Below are 23,442 nucleotides of genomic sequence, written 5' to 3' on the forward strand. Positions count from 1 at the left end.
CAGTGGCAAATACCGTATTTCTCCGAATATAGTCCCCCCCCCCTAATTTTGAGGCTTCAGTTTCGGGAAAAGTTAAAAAAATGCGTTTGAACATAGTCCCCCCCTTTACTTTTACCATAGGCATTTTTGGAAAAAAAGGGGGGACTATGTTCAGACAAATACGGTATATATACTACATTTAAATCCCACCAAATTATTTTCCATTCATGCTATGAAGTACATATTTTTTGCCATTGGATTTGCATCTCATCTGGCTCATTCATTTACCTTATAATAATTGTCATGAGAAATCTTCCCCTTGACCACAAATGGAACCATGGACCTCAGGCTCTCCAGGACACTGCGCAGACCATCAAGTTTCCTGAAGTCCCACCAAAATAGCATGGCACAGGAACTTGTTTAGTATAATGGCCTGTGGTGTTCCAAGGAAATCCAAAGGTAATTGGTTCGATTCCCAATCCAAGGGAATTTTTCCTGTCGCAATTAATGTAGTTTTTCGCACAATTGTGCATTGCGGGTGACTCCCGTAAAAGTTATCACCGTGGCTAGTCCCGGTATACTTAAATTCGTCAAAGAGAGAGCACCTATATGTGTTCAAAGTTCGGACTTTACTCTCCGGCTGTGGCGCCGTGCGCACGATTTGGACTGCTCGTCGCATAATATGCTCAGCAGTCCATACCACCTTGTCCGGTATAGTCCACAAATTTCCACAGGGATGAATGACGCCTCGGTAGCTTAACTGGCTAAAGCACTCGACCGGAAATAGAGGGATCCGGGTTCGAATCCCGGTCAAGGCGAATGATTTTTTCTCTGTGGATTTTTCGCATAATGTAAATTTTTCTGTTGTTCAAGCAACAGTTTCTCTATGAAACAGTTTCCAACATTGCTGATGGAATTTTTCCATCATGGAGACATAATAAATGAAACTCCACAATTCCACTAATTTAGTACCTGGTACCCAAGGCTACCCTGATGGTGTAAATGTACCTGATTATGCTACACTGCAATGAAACCTGGGTGGTAAATTAAAATATTTTTGTGGAATTGCAGAATTTTGTTCATTCTGTCTTCAGGACCGAAGTATTCAACAATTACCACAAACCATGGTTTTAGCTCAGAAATGAGGTTCATCAGGCTTTATTTATAAGCCTGATGCCAAGCCAATATTTCCTTTGCATTGACATCCTTGATGGACAGCAAGAGCCTGATACCAGTGGTGCAGCAAGGGGGGGTTTTGGGGGATAAACCCCCCCCCCCCCCCCCGCAAGCTCAGAGAAATTTTCAACTTTAATCCATTTTACTTAATTGGATAAAATAATTTACAGAATTGCATAAGTATTAATAAAATATCCCTCACAAGGTCGTAAAACTCACCTTTTTGAACCATTTATCTTAACATTTTTATGGGGGAGCACCCCTGCCATCTCCCACAGAGCTGTCGCAGCCAGTTAGTTCAGAAATCTGTCAACAGCTGGCGCTATCATGAAACTCATGTAAAAATATCGTTTTTTAAAGTCAATAAGTCATTTAAATGCCTTGGCCTAGGAGTTTCAGCTTTTGTGTACGTAGCAGTCAATCACTATAGTAATCAATGTGGGTGTCGAATACCTTTTCGTCAACCGCGGGCAGCCGACTGTCTTCCAACTCAGCAGCGTATTAATATCAAATATTACATGATTTATTTATGCATGTTATCTTTATTACCATTGTAAAAATGCGTTTACTGAGAGCTCTTATGAGCAGTTTGGATGCATATATAAACTAAATTGACGACATTATGTATTAGGGGTAAACTCATTTCAACGGTGCTTATGGAACTGTTTAAAAACACATTAGTTTTCATTTCTCTAGTAATTGTGGCAAAGTTACCATCAAAGTTCCTCATTATCTTTTCCCTTTTAGATCAAGCTAAGCATTCCGGATATAAAATTCACAAGAGGATTGGAAAAATGAGAATATGTTGGAGAATGCATTGCTGTATTGCCTAGTTCAGGAATTGCTAGACTCAACTCGACTCAATGCTCGCGAGTAGTTTTCAACTCGACTCGATACTCAACTAAAGATCAAAAGGTACTACTTTCACATCCCTATTAATTTCTAGCTGCATCCCTGCCCAGAGGCGCAGCGAGGGAGGGGTTTTGGGGGATTAAATCTCCCCCAGAGCTCGAGAAATTTTTAAGTTTAATCCATTTTACTTCATTGGATTGATATTACTAATAGAAGAGGGTGTGTATTAATCAAATATCCCTCAGGAAGCCGTAAACTCACCATTTTGAATCATTTATCTTAATATTCCGCAATTTATCAATCTCGCACCTACCGCTTATCCTGGTAGGTATTCCGTACCCCCACACACCCCGGTATTAGTTGCACCTAATCAATGATACCACCTATAGCAATTAATATGAATTTCACCACTGTTCACCCAGAAAAACAAATATTCTGTCCCTCATTCATAAAATCTACATATTTAAAAATGGAAAGAGTAGCAATTTATACAGGATTATAAATGAATCAACATGGATTAACCTGAATAACTCCTCCTCCTTTGCCTCCTGAGCATGCTAGGAAGCTTGGTGGCAGCTCCAGTAGTTTCCCCAGCCAATCCAGTGTGACAACTTCTAATTCTGTGCAAGCAGGACTGGCAATCTATAGGTGTGCATGTGGGTCAGGGAAAAAAAGAAAATTTGACACTGTCATGAAACAACTCTCTAGCCGAATTCCAATCCACTTTGAGTTACTCTGAGTGTATTTAAATTTCTCCAGTTTACAGAAAATACATGTTTTTCGACTTGATCATGCACCATAACATCTAAAGGCCTCAAATAGAAAACATATCACTTTATTTATGACTGTTATTTTTATCTTATGTGTGAGCTTCCAAAATTTTTGACGAGAGATGTGATGTTTCAATTGAATTTTGTGCACACACACTCTGATAGAGGGGACAAGGCCTTCACCAGTTAGATTCTTTTAAGTTTAGTATCAAGATTTAAGTGGATTCCCCTAGACATTGTCTCTAAACTGTGGTAGTGAAATGTTAACTTGAATTCCACATAGCTACTAAATATGGTAAGGAAATAGGATTTTTTTTAAAGACGGCATTTCCTTACAGCATCATTATTGAAAATTTTTTAAATGAAAATCTCACATTACAGTGATGCTTTCACTACAAATTTACAACATTCTTTATCTTTTACACCATTTCCTAGTGGCTATGTTTTCTTACCCAAGTAAATCCAATGCAGGCAATGGCGCCACTGAGCATATCTGCCACAATAGCAGGGTAGGAGTTTGCAGTTGGAAAGTAAGCATGGAAGGACGGAGAATGCCAATGGGTGACCTGAAAATATTTAATTTGAGGATAAGAAATCATGCACATCTCTGTTTAAGGTTCCTGGCACCTATGTATATGTACAGGATGACAGGTAGAGGAGTGGAAAGTGACCGGAAGGGAGGTTGTTTGGAGGGAAAGGCAAAACTTCACCTTAGCAGAAAGCTGGTTGTAAGGGTGGCCAACCCAAAAAGAGAAAATTTTAGGCTATATATCTTATGGAAGTAAATGCTATAGGGTTGACAGTGAGCTCAAGTAATCTCAATACATTCCCGAAAGAGAATATAGTCACTTTTGCCACATACCGTTCTCCCTGCAGTTCATAAAAATAGATGGGCCAAAATACTTTTTGCACAGGTACTGCAAAATTTCAACAGAGCTTCACATGAGTTTTAATAATATGTAAAGGTTTATGAAAGATGAGCTCTGTCCATGGCTCTTGAATTGCCATCTAAATGCTCCCACAGAGTTCAATTCAAATTAAAATAATCAATTTCATTGTTGTATCCATTCCAAAATGCCAAGTAATGATAACAGGTGATATTAATTGGGCCTATAGCATCAATAATGAATAAGATTCAGAAATAAATTTCTTGTTTCTCTTCTATAAATACTGCAGCCTTACCCCTGGCATTATAACTCTTTCGATGTCAGCCATAACATCCTGCCACTTTTCAGGCTCTTCAGGGGCCTCATCAGGGATAAGTGGTCTCAAATAACCAGGCTCAACAGTTGGAAGGACTCGCCTAGAGGAAGAAACAAATATGTCATCATGGAATTCGAAGTTAAGGTGGGTGACAGATTTACTTATATGAGAATAATTTACAAAAGTGGATACACCCCTGCAAGCATATACAGGAAGGTACCTAATACTTAGTTTATCAAGTATTTTGATCAGAGATAGCAAACATTACATACCTATATATAAAATATCCACCGCAAGATTAACAGCAAATAATGCCACTGATTGTGAGTGTTAAAATTCATTTTGAGTTAGTGACGCTAGAATACTGGTTCATTCCGTTTCATGACAAATCTTGTAATGATTCACCTGTGAGTCAGTGAGTAAGATGGCGTAGTGATGAAAGAGAATATGTAATGTTCGCTATCTCTGATCAAAAAGCTTCAGTGTTAATTGTAAGGCAACACTTGTACTTGTACGGATCGGCCAACTTACGAGAGAAAGTAAATTGACATTCTGGACATGGATTTATAATCTAGCATGAGCTGCACAATTTATGTGGTGTTAAATGCTGCACATATCCGGCATACATTTCCCTTTGATGATGTTGTAATAAAAATACTGCAGGAGGTGGGAGTGTTGTTCAAATTTCCCTCCCACTGGTACCATACCGAAAAAAATGGTAAAATACCGAAACTCTATTTCCAAACTGAGGAAAAAAGTGGCACTGCTCCATTTGTTGCAATACTTTTGAATCCGACTGTACCTACCTATATATGCTTGCAGGGATACATATATGCAAGTTGAGAAAGACCCCTGAAAGTTGTTGCCAGGACTGCATCATGCATTGTATCATTTACTCAAGCATATTACAGAGTGTTTTGTATGTATTGGACTTCTGTATCATCCAATGATTGTATGGTGGTGCCCAAGGGTGGATTTAGAGGGGGGGCCACCATAAGGCATATTATACAGTTGCTGAAACCCTATCATGATACTCTTGGTTGGCACAGGCTGAAGATTAGCTAACCAGTGAATGTATCAGACAGTGTTCTCCCATCCCACAAACTTCATCTCCATATTTCTATAAATTTAATCATTAAAATATTTATTGAATTAATGAATGCAATTAACTCATCATCAAAGAACTAAAAAAAAGACTATCATTAGTACAATATGAGGGGAGGTGGAATACCCCTCCAAACCATCAGATACAATTTACCATCATAATCTTTTGAACCAAAAAAGGAAGGGATATAGCCAAATTACCCCTATCCCCTTCATCAATCTGTCTTTGGCTGCTATGATAAATTATCCTCTACTTATGCTCACCTTTCTCTAATGTTGTCATGATAATCACCAATGTAGTCCACCATACTCCTTGCAAATTCCTTGAAGGTCTTGGTATCCATTTTGGTAGAGTTCACCACTGATTATCTACAGGAGAAGGAAAGAAAAAATTAGTACACATATATCAAAACAAAGTCTTAAGAAAAAAATTGAGGATTGTACTCAATTTGAGACGATCCAAAAGTCACTTCATATAGAAAATTGAGAAAGTGATTAAAAAAAAGAAAAATAATTTAGCATTAAATCACTGAACACTCAATAACACAACTGTGCACATAAAAAATAAATGTAGTCAAAGCAATAAAATCCCATAAGAAGGGCTCTCATTATCTAGGGAGGACAGTGGAGGATTAAGGGGCGGGGTGGATGAGTAGCTGCCACCCAAACCCACGATATTTTCCGGAAAAATTGAAAAGACGGCAATCCTTAAGGCGTATCTCCAATGAATTTTCTTATCACCCAGCCTAAACAAGTAATATTTAAAAAAAATCAATGAAACGCAGAAGACACTATCATATGCATTGTTTCTCCGAGATATTCCATGCCACCTGGCTGAGGTCGTTGCCCTGGAACCCTAAAGTCCATGCCAATACCACCAGGGACCACGGAGGCTAGCGCCAGGAAGGCACCACGAGAATGAGACGCTCACAGAAAGGCAATGGAGCAGGAATTCCGCACTCGAGAGACGACAGTACACATCTGTATCATTTGCCAATGGAATAAATGTGGTCAAAATTATTTCCATCTACATTATTGAAGTAAGATTAACTACGGAACTATCCCAAAGCCCCTTCAAGGGGAAGCCCTAGAGAGGAGCCCTATGAAGAGGGAAGGAAGAGCCCTATGACCCCCCCACCCTTGATTGCATAGGTCTTGGTAATAAGTATGTAGTGTACCCATGGGCCAGAGACTTTGGAGGCCAGGAGTTTTTGCCCGTTCCTCTCCTGTGCCTACCATCCCCTGCCATCTACTCTCGATAGGCCTCACTTGCTAGCACTGGCCATGCGAGTGTATTCCTCGGACATTGTCCAGCCCTTCCCCCTGCCTGCATTTGGGCCAAATCAATGTTTAGAGGTTCCAATGGTAACAGCATCAGCCCCCCCCACCAAAATGAGGATCGATATATGTCACTGGTAGCATTATGTGGGTAGGAAAAATAAGCAAATTTCTTCTCCTAGATTTGTGGATTATCCCCAACCATGGGCATGCCCAGCAAGGATCAGGAGGGGTCAGCTGCCTCCCCCCCTTAGAAGTAAAACTAAATTTAGTTAAAAATGAAATTCTCAAATAAACTTTCTTTTGAAATAACATCATACGGCCATGAATAAAATACCGGAAGGAATCTCTAATGTACATAATGTATTCATCGCGTTATCAGGCCATAAATTAAAATTCATAAATGTTATATTGTGTGGACCTTGAATAATTTCAGTTTTTCATGCACATACCAGCAAAGTTTTTATACATAATTGGATTTCAAACTGATAACTACGACCCTAATACTCGAGTATCATCAGTTGATCGATGATCATCAGTTGCCGTGGTGAAGTACTTGGCTTACAGAGCTGCGGATACGTAGGACATTCGTTCGGATCTCCCTAATGTTATTTTTTTTTCTTTCCGCTGCAAGGATTAAGTACTTCTATTATGCTTTATATCTTCACCAGCCGGTCGCTTGCAGATGTTAATTTTTTTCTATTTACGGGAAAATCTTTTATCAGTTGTTAAGCTCTCATAAAGACTCGCCGAATTTCACCGGAAGGCTTTAAATTCATGTCGGGATGAGCCGCGTAGCATGCGTAGTGCGCTGTTCAGCCGCCTTGGGCGCTCCAACAGAAGCGATTTACGTTGCCTGAGGATACTTGACGGCATCAAATCCGCTCATATAGACAGCCCTTATAGTACTAGATGAGCGGATTCTAATCGGTGAGCGATTGTTGAGCGTTTATGCAGTGGAGGTATCGATTTATTACCTGTTCTTGCCTAGAATCTTACCCTTGCGTTATATAAGCCCCTTAGCTTACGATAACCTGCTTATCAATTTTTTCCGTAAGAAAACCATAAGAAACGGATAACTCTCTTACTTTGTGCTATCTGGGGCAGTATGGAAAGCAACTGGCCAAGATTTAAACCCGTGCGGTTTTTTCCCGCACGGGCGAAAACGTCTCAGGGAAAAATTTCTGCTGTGTAAGTCATTTGGAACTGTCACCTATCTGCTTTGTACCACTGATTTGTATGTGCTTTTGAACTACTGTGGAATTGAAACACGGTACACAGCAGTTCATGACGTCATACCCACACAGCACACGGACACCTTTCGGACATCCGGTGATTGTCCGCCAAGTGGCCTATGGACATCCTACGGACAGCCGAATTCATACAAAATGATGTCCGCTGCAAGTCCGCATGTCAGTAAAAAAGGTGGCCTATGGACGACCTGAAATTGTCCGCTCTGGACACCTTGAGGACACGTTTAGGTTAGGATTGCATTTTGTTCGATACAAATAAATAATAGGTCCAGACAAGAATTTAAATAAATAAGGCATCAATTCCATGCACAATATTTATTTGGCTTCTTAAAATAATACAATGCAAGAAACTACATACATATTATTAAATTTTCTTCTTCCCCTGCAACCGCTCCTTGGCGTGCCTTAGCCAGTTTTGGATGGCAACCTCCACATCTTTTTCAGCGGTCATGCTCTCCTGCACTGCTCCTGTAATAATGAAGTATATAAACATTTCATTGTAGCAAGAAATTGTATCTTGTACGTAACAAGCAGATTACATAAGACAGGACGCTACAGTCTTATTAGTCACGTGTTTAACATTCTTAAGGTTTCAAAATTAGGAAACCTGTCCATTAGAGGCTGAATACATTTTACAAACTTTTCTTTAACTTTTTCTTGTTCTTAAATAAGAAAAGATTTTGAGTAAAAATATTAATATGTTAGTAATGTATACATTATGATTAAGAACATTTTTCATAGAACAATTGTTGAACTAGATTTTAATCCCAAATATGAGAAGACTGTTTGCCTGTTAGACCCTGGTGCACCATCTAGAAAAAAATTCTTTGATCCATCCTTGCCAGACAGCTAAGTAGAGGTCTCGAAAAAGATATTGGAAAAAGCATTCAAATGGAGGATAATATTTCTGAACAATTGGTCTCTGCTTGAAGATTATGACTACACTAGAGTGAATTGTGTTACATAAGCTGGAGCTAAGGAAGACTAATGCAGAGGAGCTGAATATGATATAGGAGTAAAGGAAACTAGAAAATTTAAAGGAGGAAGTTTAAGTGGACTAGATCTCTTGGGATTAGTGTGAAAACAGCCACACTGATTTGGCACACAAACCACTTAGCTGCATTGGCCGAGATGCAACTTAAAAAAATAGAAACTTTGAAAAACTTGCTGTAGTTAAGGCCATTCCATGATTTAGATCTCCGAATTCTTCCAATCTTAATAATTAAAATAGATCTTCTAATGTAGTTTGGTATCGAGGCAAAAGTGAAAACCTAGCTCACTGGCAATATTCACATTTCGACAGAGACATAACAGGTGAATAGCAGCTAAAGCCTGCTGTGAGCTACTGAAATTTCTATAGCTCCTACAACAACACCTACTTCAAAACATCTTAGTTAGCTAGAGCTACTAGAAAATAGTAGCTTCTGTAGTACTGTGCAACTACCATCCCTGTTGAATAAGTTATCCCATTCTTAAGTTCTACAGGTGTTATACATCGAACTTTTATAGAGCATGAGATCCTTTTCAACCATGTTTTTGGTAATTATACCTCCCATATGCAGAACAAAAATTGTTTTCAAATGTTTGAATTACTTGGTAGTGGAATCTGCATCTGAAAATAATACATAACAATACTATTTTCTCTACCTTTAGCATGGAAGGGTGAACCTTGTATTACAAGATGTTCAATAATTATTTAAATTTACTTTATATGAGCTCCCTTAACAGGAGCAACTTGCGAAAAAAGTATCCAGACCAAAATTATTCCTCCTTGCCCAAACCTATATAATAATCAAACGAATACTTACACCTCTCTCTCATGCCTTGCTTTAGCATGTTCCAGCCAACTCTTCACTGTAACTTCCACACTAGAATTGGTGGCTGTATCGTCCTGGTTCAGAGCAACATCTGTAAAGAATGAAGACAAATAAGTATACAGACAATTATAAGAAGAGAGACATACAAACTTATAAATAGAGATAGGAACTAAATAAAAATACAGATAAGGTATTTTTATTCAACTCCACTACATGGAAGCTATAGTCAGTAAATGCCTCCAGGTAAATATATCAGGTTCACGATACTCTACACCAAAATGTGTACCGATGGCTGTACGAAAAGATGCACAAGTTCTATTTTCTGGGTATAAGATTTCATGCAGCAGTTTGAGCAAATAAATGAACCATGAAACATAGCCGTAAGGTTTGTTTACACAATATATCACTTATAATTAGACCTTGTTTAGATTCATCCCAAGTTTCTTACAGTCGTCCTATAGTTTCCACTAAATTAAATGCATGGATGACTAATAGCATAGTTACTTAGTTTGTAGTTAAATTAGTTTATAATTTAGTAGGTTAGCAAAGTTGGGCAGAAAAAATATATTAAACGCTATAAAAGTTACGTCGGCATTGTAATTTTTTAATCCCTAAGCCTTATCTTTACTGACATAATAGATCATTTATTTATTTAGGACCTAAAATTTTTAATTATTAACCTAGTTCCATCAAACAGATAAAGAGTATAAAAACTTTTTGTAAAAAGGCTAAACATTGGTGGTTATCCTATCATAACCTTAATCACCACATCCTATCATAACCCTTCGACCTGAAGACGCTGGCAGGATAGCCAGCGAAACTGTTGTCAACCAACAATCTGACGCGGAAGAAAACCCTGGAGAAATGCAGAGATCAAACCATCGCCGCGGAAACCTACGCTCTAACATCCTATCATAACATTAATGTTCTTTTTCGATGCGTGCGTGAATATACATATCGAAAGAAATCACACGGCGTACTCCGATTTCAAAGAATTAATAATTTACGTGAAACCTATTAATCATATATGCGTGTTGCAAAATCCCCCGGTTACACGTAAGTACAATTCCTAGTTATATATATATTTTTTTAATATCACGAGATGTGGGTCAATTCCTAGTTATATTTATTGCCAAGAACCCTACTTGATTTGATTTAGGAACGGAACCAAACGGACCGTTCGGACAACAAATTCAGCCGTAGCCTACGTTATCAAAACAACAGGTTCTATTTTATACGCTAGCACTTACATTATTTCCTATACGTTCTCGCGTACAGATACTATAGTACAAGAACTTCCACTTTAAATTATATCATGTAAACAAGGAACAAAAGCGAAAATTTCACCATGAACAACGGAAAAAGACGCTACCTTGTTGCCAAGTAACGGTTTTACTAAGACGGTCATGTTGTTCCAAGCAGAGCCATATTTTTCCTCGAGATGTTACAGGCTGAGTTATAAGAAATATAAGCAGCATGCGGAAACACTATACTGCCGACAGTGAACGCCAAGAAAAAATTATTTGGATGTCACATCAAACTTACTTGGAATACATGTAGCTGCATCTTTGTAACCGCCAAACCACCATGCTGTCTCCGGTGTTCCATTCCGGTTCCTCTGTTGGAAAGGAGGAACGGAGGAATGTGGAGAATCTGTATCGCGGAGTAGCGGTAGATTCAAAATTCGTTCGCCACCAAAAAATCTAGAATTTCAATATAAAGTAAAGGTACGGCAGTACTTACCTTCTATTGCCTATCCTTAAATTGGACAATTACAATGTCTAATCTGAGAATGAGGCCATCGATGCCGTGATAATTTTAGGAGAATTCTTACCATTAAAAATTAAAATGAATTTAAAGCGTTATGTTTCATTAAAATACTTTCCAATCAATCGCCTCTGAGATTTTTTAATCCCTAGAGAGTAAATATTAATTAATCAATAAGTTGAAAGAGTTCATTTAACCTGTAGGAATGGAATGTCCCCGAGACGGCTACGCGACGTCCGCAGGACATTGGTACATAATATAAAATTTCAGTAAAAATCGATAAATTCCATTATTCCTGTTGTTAATTTTTGTAAAAGTTGCTAAATTTGTTTAAATTTAAGTAATTTTTATAATCATGAAAGAGTACGGGTTTATTGTTCATCCAACGCTTCTCAACCGTACAACATGCGGAAATTTTTAATTTTTTTAAAATTGCTAAAATTGTTGCTAAATTTGTTAAAACTTTAAAAATTGTTATAAATAATGTAGAGAGTCATAAGTTCGTTCAATTGTTGTTGTTTAACCCGTAAGGCATGTAGAAATTTTTAACGCTCGTAAATGTTACTTAAATTGTTGCTAACTTTGTTTAAACTTAATTAATTGTTATAAACAATGTAAAACTTAAAAATAGCGTACATTTGTTGTTCTTAAACTATAGAAGCGGTAAAAATGTCAAATTTTTTTTTTCGTTAAATAGTTTATAATTTCCTCCCAGAGTCCACACTCCAACAAGAGGATTACACTTGGTTACCTAAAATAATCCTCAAAATATCTCTTCCTCCACGAAAAATTTCCTCTTCCTCGATCGGGAGGAAGTATTCTGGCTTCAGAAACGAGAGAGAGTTTTTTTTCTTTCTCCCTTCTCCTATACTCCCTACTCGGAGGAGGATCTCGAGACTTTCTCTCGGAGTTCCTCCTTGAGGAGGTGAGTGTTTTAAGAGGAAACCAAAACTCCGAAACCCTGCATAATGGGACACTAGCTGGACGTCCGCTGGACATCCAAGATAGGACAGTGTGCGGACGGATGGCCAGGACAGCCGGCGGATGTCCTCTGGCTGTCCTGAAAATCCGCGGACACTGAGAGGACGCGACGGACGCGCAGCGGACGTCCTCTGGCAACGATGTGCTGTGTGGGTAGCATCCTACCATGTCATCAACTCATTTGTAACATATTTTGAACTGCCTTGGATTTCCATTGGAAACTGCTATGGGACTCATTTGTATTTAAATTTGGAACTAGTTTGTACCACTCGTTCATCCGTTTTGAAACTGATTTTTACCACTTGGACACCCATTTGGAACTCATTTGTACACCATGCCACCTGCTTTGTAGCAGTTCAAGATGGCGTACTCAATTTTCTTGAAGTTTATTTTAGTCTGATTCGTATATTTAGGCAAGATGAATATTACGAATTGAAGTGCGGCAGTGCCGCCATTTCGCAATAGCTCCATTGCTTTGCAAAGCATTAGTCATAAACGAAAGACCTTCAAGCTCGTCAAGCTTAACACAAGTGTCATGTTTTAATATTGCGGAGTGAGGGGTAAGTCACTTTGGTGGTCAAGAAAGTCCTTATCGAGAGCTTAATTCCGATCTTACGTGGTTGATGTGGATCATTCAGTGTCCATTTTTGAGTGAAATGCCTTCGTTTCTGGAAATTTTTTCTTGAAAACCGTCATGTTAAATATCTGAAAATGCAATGGGAAATGCGAAAAAAGGCCTTTCCGGGTAATCGAACTTGTCAACCTCGACATTGAAATATATTTTCGAAGGAGGGATTCATGGCGAAAAAATTCAGCCCTAAAATACGAATCCAAATATGGACATAAACCATTTCCTAGGGATCGCGAAGACAATACATCAGTATGTTTTATCGTAGAGTAAGTATATTATGTACTTACTCTATGGTTTTATGTATATTAATCTATGCAAAATACTACTTTTCCGGTAATATCAAAGAACGAAAGCAATGAAAGAAAAGGTTGCAAAAATGCCGTAAAATTCGCAATATTTATAATTGCGAAGTATACTTTGAAAGTATAGACATTGAATTTTTACGATAATAATATACTTGGAAACGCAAAAAAACGCGAGCGCTATGAATTTGTTATTGAATACCTTTATTATACGCAACCAAAATTCTTGGTACGTAGTGAAGATAATCTTGTCGCATTTCAAATCGGACCCAAAAATACGATTTAAGCCACAAGGAAAATAAAATAATTTTTAAACTAATTCGAGTGATTATTTGGGAGTTCCGTTTCTATTAACTGACTTGCAATTATTTCTTATACCTCTTATGCATTTTATTGCATATATTTAAGAATTTTCGTTTTCTCGACCAAACGTATCAGACTGAACCTGGCCATGGTATGTTAATGGCGCGTAGAAGACAGTTCCAAAACAAATGATGGCGTATATAAATCGCATGTATTTGTTCACAAAGAATTACAAACGCATGGAAAGCCGTTATACATGAATCTTCTCAGTACACAACAGTTACAATACGAATGATGACGCCCGGAAATCCTGTCATCTCGTTCAAAGGGTGTTCCAAATGAATTTTCTCCGTACACAGCAGTTACAATACGAATGATGACGTCTGGAAATCCTGCCGAATCGTTCAAAAGTAGTTCCAAATGAGTAGAAAGCAGTTCCAAACGAACACACTCTGTACAAAGGAGTTCCAAAGGGGATCACAAATGAGTTACAAACGTCTTCATATTTCTAATTTTTGGTACAAATGAGTGAAAATGAGTTTCACAGCAGTTCCAATGCAGATTTTGGTGTACCAAAGCAGTTTCAAAAGGGTTCCAAAGCAGATGCAAAGCAAAAATTTTTCCCTGAGGTGTAATGTGCAAGGAGCGTAAATCGCCATGGTAATGCCAAGGGACGTTGATGGTGGAAGTACTGCCACCACCTACCTACTCCACTACCACTAATCTACTCTGGATGTCGAGCTAGTCCTTGATTCCCGTGTTCTTCGGACTAAGGAAACTGCTTAGAAGAGCTCATGGTCACTTCGATTAGTCCCGATTTTTTTGCCACTTTGCGCACATTTTAATCAGCTTTCAAGAATATCCGCAGCGCAGCGGTGAGAGCAGAAGGGTCTCTCTATTCTCCATATTTGCTGTATAATGTTAACAATCGCGAGGAATAGCACTTTTAACTCCATAGAACGCATCATTGCAGCTTATAAAAGCCTTAATTGTAACTTATTTCTCCGTGAAATTTTTGTGGGTTAGCCTATTAGCGACGCGAGTGGCAACTTTTGCAAACTAAACCCATTTAAATGCGCCAAGGGTGACACCGCATCTGGAGGTTGACTTCAGAATCCTCATTCATGATATTCATGTAAAAAAATAGCATCGAGAAGAGCAGTGGCGCAGCGAGGAGGGGGTTTTGGGGTATATAACCCCCCCCCCCCTCAGAGCTCAGAGAAACTTTTAAGTTTATCCATTTTACTTCATTTGATTAATATACTTATAGAAATGTGTAAGGATTGATAAAATATCCCTCAGAAAGCCATAAAATTCACCATTTTGAACCATTTATCTTAAAAAAATTCTGGGTGAGGGCCCCCGCACCACCCGCTTATCCTGGCGGGTATACCACACACCCCAGATCTAGTTGCGCCTAAACCCTCCCCCAGCCTTAATTCCTAGCTGCGCTCCTAGAGGAGAGAGCAATCCCTCTGTCATCAACATTCACAATAAAATATTAATAATAGAGAGGAAAAACATTGAAAATTTTAGGAAATTGAGGAAAATCAACAGATCAAAATTTAATTAATATGATGTTCGTATAACTGCAGTTACTAGTACTACATGCACACATTAAAACTTATTTCTTCGTAGGTACCTGCACAATGCACATTCTCTATTTCCTTCTAACAGGTTATTCGCTCTTGTTAATTCATTTTTCACTTGAACTTACTTTAACACTCATCAGATATCGACTTACTACTTTACATTTACTTGGATTTACTTTACCACTCATCAGATTTTGATTTGAATTGTCTATATTTTCCCCACGTAAAAATTCAAGCATAAACTTGTGCTGTCAGCTATATATCTGTTTATTCCTTTTTTCCGAACCTTACCTCATGCGAGTGGCTATGCCTCATCATAAAAATCGTTGAGGCGGGGGCTCAAATGAGGAGGGGCGCTCAATGGAGAGGTGCCTATAGAGTAACTTTGGGTGAATCCGGCCCTGCGCGCGGGGTGACTCACGTCCAGGTGGTCATCCGAGAGAGATTTTACTCCGAATTTTCCGAGTCAAAATGAGAACGATCGCGTGCGAGGGGAGTGCAGCGATGTCTTTGTGTCGAAATCGGTTGCAACTGCCCCTCCGATCTTAAAATGAGAGTGTAAAGAGAGAGATTGAAGAATGGAACATGCTTCAAAATCACTCCCTCGTCCTTGATGAGACCGCTTTTCAGAGAAACAGCCTTACGAGAAAAAATCTTAGCCTCTTAGTATTCGCGTACTACGTTATATTCAAGCACGTAGCGTCAAATTGTGCAAGAAAAGAAAAGCGATTTCACACGAGCTGGTCGGTCGGCAACTACTCCATACATTGCGATTGGCTTGAAATTTCGCAGACTCGCTTGCTACTGATGATAATACAATATTTAACCATACACTTACGTAGTGTTCTAATAAATTAATTAAATTTCCATACGCAAAAAGAGTTTTAAAATTTTCTCGTTAGATGGTGTTAGTTATAATTTTTTTAGGCGCAAATTTAACAGGTCTGGTATAATCGATTACGTGATTCACCACTTCTAAGTAGAAAATAAATATAAAATTAAAAATATAAAAAACACGCTTTTTCCAAAAAACAGTATAAAATGTATTTTAAAAATAATTTTTTCATCTCTCGGATAGTAAAGTATGGTGTTGATATTAATATTACGTGTTATCCTTGTTTAGTGCCTTTTTTCTATTTAAGGAAAGCGTTTTTTTAATCTTCTTATATTTTACCTTTATTTCTGGTAATGGCCATTTCTTGTACTCCGCTCTGGCGCGCTTCAAGTGACCTCGGAATTTTGTAAGGGATGATGACCACCTCGAATGCAATTACCAATTTCTCAATCGTGCGTGTCTCTAAAGAAATACTGGTGCCGTTTCGCCAATTTTATTGCCTTAACTGAGTCCTCACCAAACCGGATTCACCGCCCCTTCGATTTCCGCGTAACTTTTTTTTATCGATTCCTATAGCGTAATCAGGATGGAAAGCGTTGACATTCAACGAGGAATGGCATTAAAGGAGTTTAAAGTTATTTATTTTTTAATGGAATCAAAATACTGTCGGCATGAATTTCATTTGAGATGTTTTAAATCGCTAACAGTATTTAAGTGCACGTTTACGCATGGTTGCTACGATTTATTTCAATTGTTGAAACCGAAGAAGAAAATAATAAAGGATATAAAAATGTTATTATTAGAAGAATATGAAGCTTTAAGAAAAAATAAATACAAGAGCTCAACACGGAACCTATTTCGAGTGAAAATAATTTCAAAATGCAAAAGAAAAAAGTATGCCCGGGATATAATGCAATTCTCATAGGATTCAAAAATTTGATATAAATGGAGTGGGGTAAATAACTAGCCAAACAATTCTCTCGCCAAAATCCTTTCTTAGTAAGCCTATACATGACACGAGGTATATTTACTGAAAATATCGTGGCTGCATCTTCCGTAGTTGGGGATGTGCATTAGTGAATCAGTCGGCCAATCAGGACACGATACTTTCTTGAGAGATAGGATAAGTTAAAGTTTTTTTTTCTCAACTTCTGACGAACGTTTTGGGTATCATCAGAGCTTAGGTTTCAATTCGGTACGTAAGAACAACTTGAATAGGACGTATTGGAACCGAAGCCATGATAATGTTCCTATGGAATGGCAAAACGTTGACAAAGTTTAGGAGTGAAACTTTTATTTGACAAATACTCCATGACCCAAATTGAATTAAATTGCTAAATTTTAGGCGTTTTTGATTTTATGGTTGAAATATTTTTTTTCAAAACTATTATTTTTTACTGGTGAAGGACATCTCCCTGGGAGGGAATTTCTTCCCTCTGGCGCGCTTGAAAAAATCAAGGAATTTTCTATGGAATTTTTAATTATTTATTATCATTACCACCGAACACAGCACTTAATTGGCCTTATCTCCGGAGTTTCCTAACAACTAAACGTACACCTATATCCATGCTCCGTGTAGGGTTATCTATCTAGGCGGGACTCGAACCCGCGACCGGCAGGATTAGAAAAATACCCCTCCGTCACCGAAGCCGGCAGCGTTGGATGACCCCTTCAAGTGCAATAGCCAATTTCGCATTCGTGTGTCCACCCGGAAAATAAAGAAACTGGTACCATTACCACCAACTTTATTGCCTTAACTGGGCCCTCATACAACCAGCCGCACCACACTATAGAGTTCCTCGAACCTTCTTAGTATAGTATTCCATTTTTATTTTATTTTTTCAAAATTTTCATACAAAACTAACAATTTCGGAAGGCCAATAGGATTACGACAAAAACGCTTTTTGTTTAATATTTACACAAAACGTTTAATGTGTCAAACAATATTAGTATTTTGGATTCTTCTTTCTCACTTAACAATATTTTTAGAGTCCGAAAAAAATGCCCAGTACAGGAGCCATTGCCGATCTCTGTTAAAAATATACTTGCCTACAATGCCACCTATTTATAATTATTGTACATTGCTTTTAACTCAAGAACCTTATCTTCGTTTGCTAAAAATAACTTGCCATGAACACAATACCACACGTACAACTGATCAATAAGTGATTTAAAGAAACTTTATTAATTAATCAGGTCCCTCAATAATGTATTTTAAATTGCATGATGCTCTGTCTGCGCATTTAAAAAACATTTCCACGATGATTGCATTACCATCAACTTTATTGCCGTCAGGGGCGCAGCTAGGAATTAAGGCTAGGGGGGGGTTTAGGTGCAACTAATACCGGGGTGTATGGGGGTATGGAATACCCACCAGGATAAGCGGTAGGTGCGAGATCAATAAATTGCGTAATTTTAAGATAAATGGTTCAAAATGGCGAGTTTTACGGCTTTCTAAGCGATATTTTATTAACCCTTACACTGTTCAATTAGTAATATCATTCCAATTAAGTAAAATGGATTAAACTTAAAATTAAAAATCTCTCTGAACTCCGGGTTTCTCCGCCAAAACCCCCCCTTGCTGTGCCACTGATTGCCGTAACTTTTAGATTTCCTCGAACCTTTTTAGTATTTCGTTTTTATTTAATTTATTTTTTCACAATTTTCATTGAAAAATACTGGTCCAAAAGCCCAATAGGACTACCCAATAAACAATAGGAAGTCAAAATGTTTTTTAAAAGTGGAAGAGCACTTTTTATAGTATTAATATGCTCACACCTTTTATTGTGAACCATTTTCATCTTCCATATCTTTAACTGTCCTACACATTCCTGTAATGTCTCTGGGACGGAATAAATTATATTTTATCCAGGAATTCATCCCCTCGAATCCGGGCTTCCCAACGAGATAGATTCATTGGTGTCGACGTCCAGCCATTTCCATATCCATGACGAATATCGATGAAAGAATCGCGAGATGACCAAAAAATCTCTAGTGTTGAAAGTCGTCCAACTGAGACCTCACAAAAGTCTCCGGATGCTTAGACTAGATAGCCTTGTGTAGCGACACGTATATTGTTTTGGTACATGCAGGGGGGTGACCGATAGCCAAGCTCAGTAGCGCCACGAGGGAAGGCCAGGGATTGAAGGATGGAGAGAAACCCGGCATCGGAATAAGGTAGTTTCCTTCATCAAAGAAAACCAAAGGCGTTGATTGCGATTCGTTAGCCACCATTAGTGTATTCATAATATACAAGTTATTTGGTTTTACAAATCACAGTTTAGACGAATGCCAATGGTCAACTTTAACCGCATTTGAAAAGATTGGCGCCCATGCGATGCCACTCCACGTGACGTCACAAGGACCTAGTTTCTATACGAGTGGATAGGAGTTTTACGTCGTCTGAGATTACCAATGCATGCATGAGGTACAGAGCTCAGGGAAACATGTCTTAATAATCACCTATTAAAACTGCCTATGGTCGAAAAGTTTCCTTCGTTTGATAAGGCATTAATAATCCTTATTTAAGCCAAGCGCTACCTGCTAGCAGAGTGCATCGCAGCATAGCACATAACCTCGCCCAAAGGTCACCTCATACGGCGAAAGCGTGAACCAGAATGACGTCACGCGGAGTTTTCACAGCATTCATACTTAAGCGTCGCGTTTTCGCGCGCTTGAAAATTTTCACTTTTCAATTTATCGCGAAAAATAGATATCGCCATTTAAAAATCTAAAAGCTAGAAATGCGTACTCCAGGCGTAATCTTTCAATTTAGGCAATAAAAAACAATAGGAAACCACACTATTAGCCTGCTCTTGACGAAAAGCACCAAGGGGACAACGGCTTAACGTCCAATCCGACGGACTAAGTGCTGAGCTTAAAGTGCCCTCCATAAAGCACTGAAGCAGGGAACGGGAAAGTCTCTGGAAAATCTCCACCACGGCGGGGATTTAAAACCGGATTCACAGGTTGCGGATCCAAAACCCTAACCAACACACCGACCCGATCCCCGCAGTTATAAAGGTTAAATACTTAGCATTTGTTCATTTCGCGTGATCTCCGTTTCCAATCGAGAATTAATTTTATTTTTCACTCGATGCTATTAATCTTAATTCAGAACGCATTCGCGATTTATCTGGAGCAACTGATGCAGTAGCTCACGCGCTCACAATGAACATTCTCTGTTACAATCTAGCGAAGTTGCATCACATCTCCCGAAGGTCACACACGACTGACAAAAAAATAAGTGCCAGGTTGAATGTTATAACTACCCTCTCACTTTCACCGCCATCGTGGCTTGCCAACGGAACTGCATCATTGGGGAATGTAACCGTTACCGCGGCCACTGATTAGACTTTGAACTTGAAGCTACATAAATCTATAATAGACTTTAATGTGACCATGTTTTCCGGCATACCACGGCGTTGTTTGATGTCTGATTACGACGGTTTTGTCGACAATCCCGCCGGCATCTTCAGGTCTTAAGTTTTACTAAAGCCATTAATATTGTATACTGATAAAATATACTCTATGGTTTAAGATTTTCATTTCGCTTGTATGTTTTCTCCTGCAGATTCTGACGGATTTTCCTGCAAAACTGTCGTCATCAGGCATTAAAAAATGCAATGGAATCCAGGAAACCAAGATCGTATCCACTTCAAACTACGGAATCTTTCACAAGAAATAATATTAAACATTGATGCAAGGGCATATGTAAACCCTGGAGAGGAGCGTAGGCAGAAATTTGTTTCAAGGGAATGTATGACGGTATGCGGGTTGGCTATATTGATGTTTTGCGGTCGTTTCGCAAGCATCAAAAAAGCATTGTCATTAAATCAGCTTTTCATTTAATTTGCAATTTAATGTCCCGAAACTTTAATTCGTTGCTGGTTTGGCAAGCATAATAAAATGTGACTGTATCGAAAACTGGAGTGTCGGAGGACAGATGCACCTTGGATAGTGGTTTCCTCAGCATATGTACCGCGGGTAGTCGCCACAAGGGATAAAATCTCGGAGGGGGATGAACCCATAGCCAACCCCCGTAAGTGGCGGGAGTAACTTAAATTCGGTACTTTGCTGCCAAATGTAACTCGTGAATTACTCCGTTCAATTTCTAGGAAAAAAATCTGTGCTCTATCCAGTAGTGAATATTAAGTGGGATCAACCGCCAGTACCAAAACGCAAGCGCGCACTTTTCTCAGGAAAAACTATTTGGATTCATTTGGTTTGTATACGCTACAACGTTTCAAGTGCCATAAGCAGACTAATCTATCAAAATCCAAAGGAGAATAGGTTGCCTTCGTAAAATCACTTACAATTGGCGTGTTTTCAATGGATCCCCGTTCGAGTTTACGGTCATGGTTCATACTATGATAAAAGAGATCACGAGAGGAAGATAAAAGAAACAGTCTGCAGAACAGAGAGGTTTAAGATGTCGTTCTATCCTAGGACTATGAGGGATAACGACAGATGTGCAATGAATGTAATTAATCGCTGCGATTGCCAGGTTATTTCCGGCATCTAACTAGTTTTCTGCAGTTGAATGGGTATTTATCCACTTCAAAATATTAGCTTTTTGCATGATTGGTGTCAACTTGCATGGAGCATGAACAGTGAGAGCTCACACCGCCGGCTGGCACGTGTATATGCTTTGGCCTCTTTTTCGATGACTACGAAAACGTAGCGTATTGCATGCTACATGTTGTTGTATACTCACCCCCTGCCAAACACTTTGAGGCGGCTGGAAGGGTATTATGTAGATTTAAATGAATATTTTACCCCCGTAAAATTTTTGGGCTGCTAAAATGATATCCGTATACACATAGCCTACATTAGAAACAGTAGCGGATACAGAAAACACTCAAGGGGGGTGGCGCAAAAGATATTTTGAGCTACCTATACTAATATCGTAATGAAAAATATTCAGGTTAAATGCAAAGTTTAAGAAAGTTTTATTTAAACTGATAATACACATATACAAGACAATGCCATCTTATGACATAAAAAAGTTACTATGTATTGTGTTTCTGCATTTTCGGCAATGAAAGCGACCCGCAAGGGGGGGGGGCGTCCCCTTTGCCCCCCATATGTACCCGCCACTCATCAAAAACATCCAAATGATGAAGAATGAGCAATCTCTTACCACTCCCTTGATCCCCATTTCTCGTGAAGGTATCGGATTTTATTTGGAGGAGACGACAGACAGCTGGAACCTTTTGCGCCATGAGGGATGGTTAGGTGCAGATTATGTAGGGAGCCTTCTATATCCCAAAAAAACGACTTTAATACTCTAGTTTTCATCCAGAAACTTCCGAGTATAGGGAGAAGATCTTTGTACATATTTTCCCGTATTCAAGTGCTAGAAGTATTTTCTGAGAAATACCGCAGTAAAATTATCTAAGTTGAGCTTTAGAGGAATGCTTACCAGGACCCGCTGCATGAAATTATTACCCTGACATATTCAAAATGATAGCCTAAGTTTTGAATTAGTTATAACTTGACTTTGAATTTAATTATTCCTGGCCAAGGTGAGGCCACAATCCGGCCCCCTCTTCCCTTAGACCAGGGCGTTATGAGTCACCAAGCAGAAGTGATGCATCCTATAAATTCGTCCCTGTTGATTGGATAGCTTTCATCAATCAAGAACTGAAATTAAGTTTTTTTTATATCACGAGATGTGGGTCAAATTATTTCTGCATTTTCGGCAATGAAAGCGACCCGCAAGGGGGGGGGGGCTTCCCCTTTGCCCCCCATATGTACCCGCCACTCATCAGAAACATCCAAATGATGGAGAATGAGCAATCCCACATGACCCACAAGAATGATTTGACCCACATCTTGTGATATAAAAAAATTTATATATATATAATAAGGGGTCGTGAAGTATAAAGTTTGAACTGAAATTAAGGCCATGGGATAGATCCCTAATTCATTCTCTATCGCTAACAACTAATCTAGTGATATTTTGAAAAATTCCATTTGAGCCGGGAAGTAATGGTTCCATGTTGAGAAACAACAATTTTTTTAAATCACATGACTTTTAAGAAACGGAACATATGCGTGTTGCCGGGTAACCTGGATGCGCACCACACCCGGCATTTGTTTAAACGGATCTGAACGCCTCAAGTTGAATAGTATTACATCGATGGGCATGATCGATCAGTTATATAACCACTTTGTGGACCACACCCTAGCAAGGGCAAGGACAGCCGCAGTCCGGGACAGAGGAAGAAAAAAGGGTCTTTTGAAAAACTCCTGGCAAACGAGCAACCATTAGTATGTCAGTAAGAACTCTGGCAGCCGAAGCAGGGTAGTGTCACCTCCTCGATAACTTAGTACACCGCAATTGCCAGAACCCGGATGCAGTTTTAAAGGCTATTGTAAGATTTAAAGCAGTAAAGTCTGCTAAAACAAAAGGCTAATAAATAAATTAGAGCTTCAAGCGCTCTCACGTGTCTAGAAAAGATTTGGCCGAGTTCCATAAATTGTTTGAGCGATTTCACTGATTGAAGTTTCATAATTTGTTTCTCATTGGTAAACGTTACATATAATGGCTACAAGAAGTTAAGAATCAATGATTCTAAACCCTTGAATAGAATG

The 23,442-nt window shown here is 38.8% G+C and overlaps 1 protein-coding gene across 1 annotated transcript in view; it reads right to left on the reverse strand.

Moving 5' to 3' along the window:
* LOC124165297 (aromatic-L-amino-acid decarboxylase) overlaps positions 1 to 23,442 on the reverse strand; it is a 78,038-nt gene that overhangs the window by 15,122 nt on the left and 39,474 nt on the right. The window contains exons 2-5 of the mRNA XM_046542641.1: positions 5,349 to 5,453; positions 3,960 to 4,080; positions 3,230 to 3,343; positions 2,530 to 2,649 (exon numbers count right to left, since the gene is read on the reverse strand). Of these exons, the coding sequence (XP_046398597.1) occupies positions 2,530 to 2,649; positions 3,230 to 3,343; positions 3,960 to 4,080; positions 5,349 to 5,428 (435 nt within the window). The 5' untranslated portion in view covers positions 5,429 to 5,453. The remainder of the gene's footprint in view (positions 1 to 2,529; positions 2,650 to 3,229; positions 3,344 to 3,959; positions 4,081 to 5,348; positions 5,454 to 23,442) is intronic.

The sequence above is a fragment of the Ischnura elegans genome, chromosome 9, assembly GCF_921293095.1.
Source record: "Ischnura elegans chromosome 9, ioIscEleg1.1, whole genome shotgun sequence".
Classification (NCBI taxonomy): Eukaryota; Metazoa; Arthropoda; class Insecta; order Odonata; family Coenagrionidae; genus Ischnura; species Ischnura elegans.